This window comes from Pteropus vampyrus, unplaced genomic scaffold, assembly GCF_000151845.1.
Source record: "Pteropus vampyrus isolate Shadow unplaced genomic scaffold, Pvam_2.0 Scaffold449, whole genome shotgun sequence".
NCBI classification, from domain to species: domain Eukaryota; kingdom Metazoa; phylum Chordata; class Mammalia; order Chiroptera; family Pteropodidae; genus Pteropus; species Pteropus vampyrus.
In genome coordinates this window covers 163,890-168,056 of record NW_011889230.1, presented here as the reverse complement: position 1 = coordinate 168,056, position 4,167 = coordinate 163,890, and the positions used below count along the sequence as shown (strand labels likewise).

General features: G+C 51.5%; 1 protein-coding gene across 1 annotated transcript in view; it reads right to left on the bottom strand.

Annotated features, from left to right (window-relative positions):
- Positions 1-477: 477 nt before the first annotated feature.
- SUN3 (Sad1 and UNC84 domain containing 3) overlaps positions 478-4,167 on the bottom strand; it is a 25,063-nt gene continuing 21,373 nt past the window's right edge. Inside the window, exons 8-9 of the mRNA XM_023524164.1 lie at positions 2,164-2,256; positions 478-1,260 (exon numbers count right to left, since the gene is read on the bottom strand). Coding sequence (XP_023379932.1) covers positions 1,087-1,260; positions 2,164-2,256 — 267 coding nt within the window. The 3' untranslated portion in view covers positions 478-1,086. The remainder of the gene's footprint in view (positions 1,261-2,163; positions 2,257-4,167) is intronic.

Here is a 4,167-nt window from a genome sequence, read left to right as displayed (position 1 = left end):
CATATGAACTGGAGAATCAATTGGGCTTAAAACACAACCCTTTCAGTTTCTTATATGATGTTTTAATCTCTTTAAAACTTTCTAAAATCGAAAATATCAAACACATAAACGAAGATGGGGTGTACGCGAACCCTCCCGGACCGTCCAGGCTTCAATGACCGTTTCGTGGCCAGACTTTCCCATCGATCTGCCACCTCTTTCCCCTCTTAAGTCATTTTGAAACATGTCCCAGATACATTGTTTCATCTAAGTATTTAAGTATATAAACAAATCAAAAATTCTTGTAACAAAATTGAAATACTATTATCCCACAGGCACTAAAATATCGTTTTAATAGTAAATCCTTAATATCCCGTAATTGTCTCATAAATACCATAAACTTTCTCTTGTTTTTAACTGAGATTAAATTGAGTTTATAGTTTAGGGACAGCTGATATCTCGAGAGCTTAGTTTCCGTGTCACAGTAAAGTCGCGTCTTTCCGTTTGCTGGTCCCTAGTGGTCCGCTGCTGTTTGGGAGTGCTTCAAGCAGGTAGTTTAATTTCTTCTTTTATCTGATTTTTTTTTTTTTAATCTTTGCTGCGGCTTTGTCAATTATACCCTCTAACTGGCGGTTGTTTGTGTTTATGAATGATGTCGATTTACATGTGATAATTTTGTATCCGCTGGCTTACTGCGGTTTTCCCTTGTTGGTAATGTATTTTTAAATGGCCTTTATCGCATTCCAGGGAATTCATCGGATCCTCTGTCCGTAGTGGGCAGAGCTCCTCACTAGTTTTAGCCTCTGTGCTCGTTCACTTATTTAATGGCGTTGACCGGTGCCTCCAGGGAAGTGTCCAGTAACGGGGAACAGTGGCCGTCCACGCGTGATGTGAAGGAGCCAGTTACGGAAGGCAAAGGCGCCGTCACGAGCAGCCCGTGAGCGGAGCCGCCGGGCACGCGCAACCTTACGTGTCGGGGCTCGAAAGCCAGGCGGGCTGCCGCGGGAGACGGAAACACTGTCGTACGGTTTATTAGTAAATTCACTCACGTTCACTGGCAAGTGTGACCCGCACCCCCGATTCTCCCTGCCCGCGAGCGCCGTGAGCCTAAGGGGTAAGGGCCCGTGAGGGTTGGGGGGGTGGGGCCTGCGCACCGGCCCTTCCCCGGGCGGCCGCCGGGGTGCCGTGCACCCTGAATCTGTACACGCAGGTATACTTCATGTGTCCCCAGTTGCTGAGGATTTTAAGCTTCACACATAATAAGGATTCAGAAACTTCGTGCTGAAAATGAAGGAAAAGTAAAATGATTGCCGTATCGGGAAACCCGTCTCAGCATCCCAAGGAATGCTGGTGGGCAGGACATGCAGACCCCCTCCGCCCGCTCCTGACACAGTGCTCCCCGCTCTGACGGGGAGAAAACGAGCCGCTGGAGACCAGCGCCGGGGAGGGGACACCCACATGCCCTCACTGCCACCGTCTCACCCCGTAGGGCTCCTGGGTGGCCGTCCCAGGGCGGGAGGGAGGCGCCCGGCGGACAGTCCAACACGGAAGCCCACGGGGACGTGCGTGTCTGACACAGGCACTGTTCCGCTTAGACTTCCTCACCACCCGCCAAGCAGTGTCATAAACACTTGCTTTTGCTTGGCGTGAGATGCCTTCTGCATCTCTTCATTACTTCCTGTGGCCACCGAGAAATCACGAAGGTAGATGTCATGTACCGTGATGATTTTCAGGGCGGTTACTTGTTAACAGGTTTTTTTTTTTTTTTCTGTTCAGTTAGAGTTTTCCCTGTATTGTCTGGTATTAAACGTTGATTTTCCCTTCCCCTGAGTCCCTCTCTGCCTCTGACCTTCCCGTGCTGCACTTGACAAGGAAGCTGAGGCAGAGATGAACCTGAGAGTAGCAAGGGACCAACCTGGAAAGATGAGGGCGAGAAATTGGTGGCGATGAGGACGAATTAGGCGTAGAAACCGCTGTGGCATTTGCCTGTCTTTTGCATTAAATGCACATAGGCACTTGAAGCTAAGACCTGAGGTTCAGATGAGCCTCGCTTCCCACACTCCCAATACTCTGTCGTGGTCAGTACCCGCCACGCCACGCCACGCCACGCCGCCCCACGCCGCCCCGGCACGCCCCACCCCCTCCCAGGGACCCAGCCGCTCGCACCGAGCCGGGGCTCGTTACCTGGAGCTCAAAGGTTTGAACGGTGGCTCCTGTGTTGTTATACAAAAACTGACCGAGGAAAATCTCTTCTCCTTCACATTGTTTCGAGATGCCCTGTAAGGAAAGAAGCAGACGTGGAGATTGTCAGCTAAAACTCATGGGGCGGTTGTCTGTTCCCGCGGCAGCCATCCTCTGGAGGGCTCTGCGTTCCTGCGGGGGCACCGAGCTGGGCTCGCGCCACTGCTGCCCTGTGTGCGCCCAGAAGGCCTTGAACTCGGGCCTGCGTGAGGCGAGAGGCAGGCCGATCGCAGGGCTGACTAGACAGGAAGACAGGAAGATGGACAGATACATGGACAGGGAGGTGGATAAAACATAGATGATGGATGGATGGGTGGGTGGATGGATGGGTGGGTAAATAAGGAGACGGCACAAACCCAACATTAACTCTGGCCTAATAATCGTATTTGCAGTTGGAATACTTTGAATAAAATATTTTTTAAAAAGGCCCCATGTTGACCTAATGTTTTCCAAAAGGAGACAACTTAATCCAGTTTTCAGACTAATCACACAGATAGCTCTATCCCAAAAGTATATTTTCGTTGAAAGAAAGTATTGATATTTGGATGCAATTTCTCTTGTTTTTTTTACCTTCTCTACCTTTAAAAATGGAAAGTTTTGGAGAGGAGAATGCACTGGTAGAAATTAAATTATTCTGTGAATCTAAAGTTTATCACCAGGTTCTTTAAATCACAGTAATGCAGCAGGATAAAGAGTTCATTAGATCAATCATTTTACAATGAACAGATTGATACTTAAACTCTTTGTAGCATAATTTTACTAAGATAATTGAGTACGTCGTGATTAAACAACATACCCACAATTACGTGTATGTGAGACGCTGGCCTCGCGCAGTGCCTTCGGCAGGCTCGGGAGGGTGCTGGCTTTGTCTCCACCTCCTTTACCACCCGCCTCGGTTCATAAATTTGCTGACGCAAGAGCGATGAGCAGTCGCTTTGATGACTCAGGGTTCTTGCCTGGAGGGCTCCCCTAATCCCTCTGCAATGGGTGTCCGCGTGCACCCGTCTGGGTTGAGGTTTGACCTGCCCCAGTTCATCTGAACTCGGCACCGGGGCTCGGCTGGCACCGGTGGTGATGGCGGCTTGCACCAAGTGGGGGTCGCCCCGTGTGTGCTGAAGCCCAGAACCCTGGCGTTCAGAGCCGTTCGATGAGACACAGGCAGGCCGAGCGCCCCTATTTAACTGAGCCCTCCCCCGGATAGGACGCCAGGAGACTGTGTAAGGCAAAGGCCTACAAGGAGGGTGTGGGAGCAGACGGCAAGACAGGAAGTCTGGAGGTGGCCGCATGGCAGCGGGTGTCGTGGCCAGAAGACAGAGTGCCTTGGCCGTGGGAACACACTGCCGAGGCGGGGTGTGGGGTGCCAGGGGCGACAGTGAGCCCTGCCCCGGCCGAGGGCCCCCCTGCCGCCCCCTAGCGCTAGGCAGTGGCCTCGGGAGCTCGCTGCGGGTGTACACCGCGCAGGTGCTTCACCCTCTGTGCTGGGTGGCGGCCACACACCTCTTCCTCCAGCGCGGGTCGCCAAGCTGAGGCCTCCTGGCTCACCCTGCCTGGTACCACCCTCTGGAGTCTCCGGCAGAAAGGGCCCCACCAGACCACCGCCCAGGAAGCCAGCTCCCTGTCCACCCACCCTGCCCTGTGTGCCAAGCCTTCAGCGGCCTTGTCGTGTCACCAGACATGTGAGAAGAACACCTAACGAGAAAGACAGACCCCATCAACAGGGGAGGGCGCAGGAAAACATGAAATGCAGCTATAATTAATGTCCGTTAATCTCTCTAGGGGCTTAAGATATTGTATCCATGGTAGAAGACATTCGACTCTACATAAAGGAATGTTTACAGAAAAAGTCTTAGAAAGAACAACATAGGAGTTGAAAGAAACTCATAATATTTCGGGAGGTAGAACCAAAAAACAAAGAAGGAAATTAGAAGATTTTAAAGGAACAGGGTC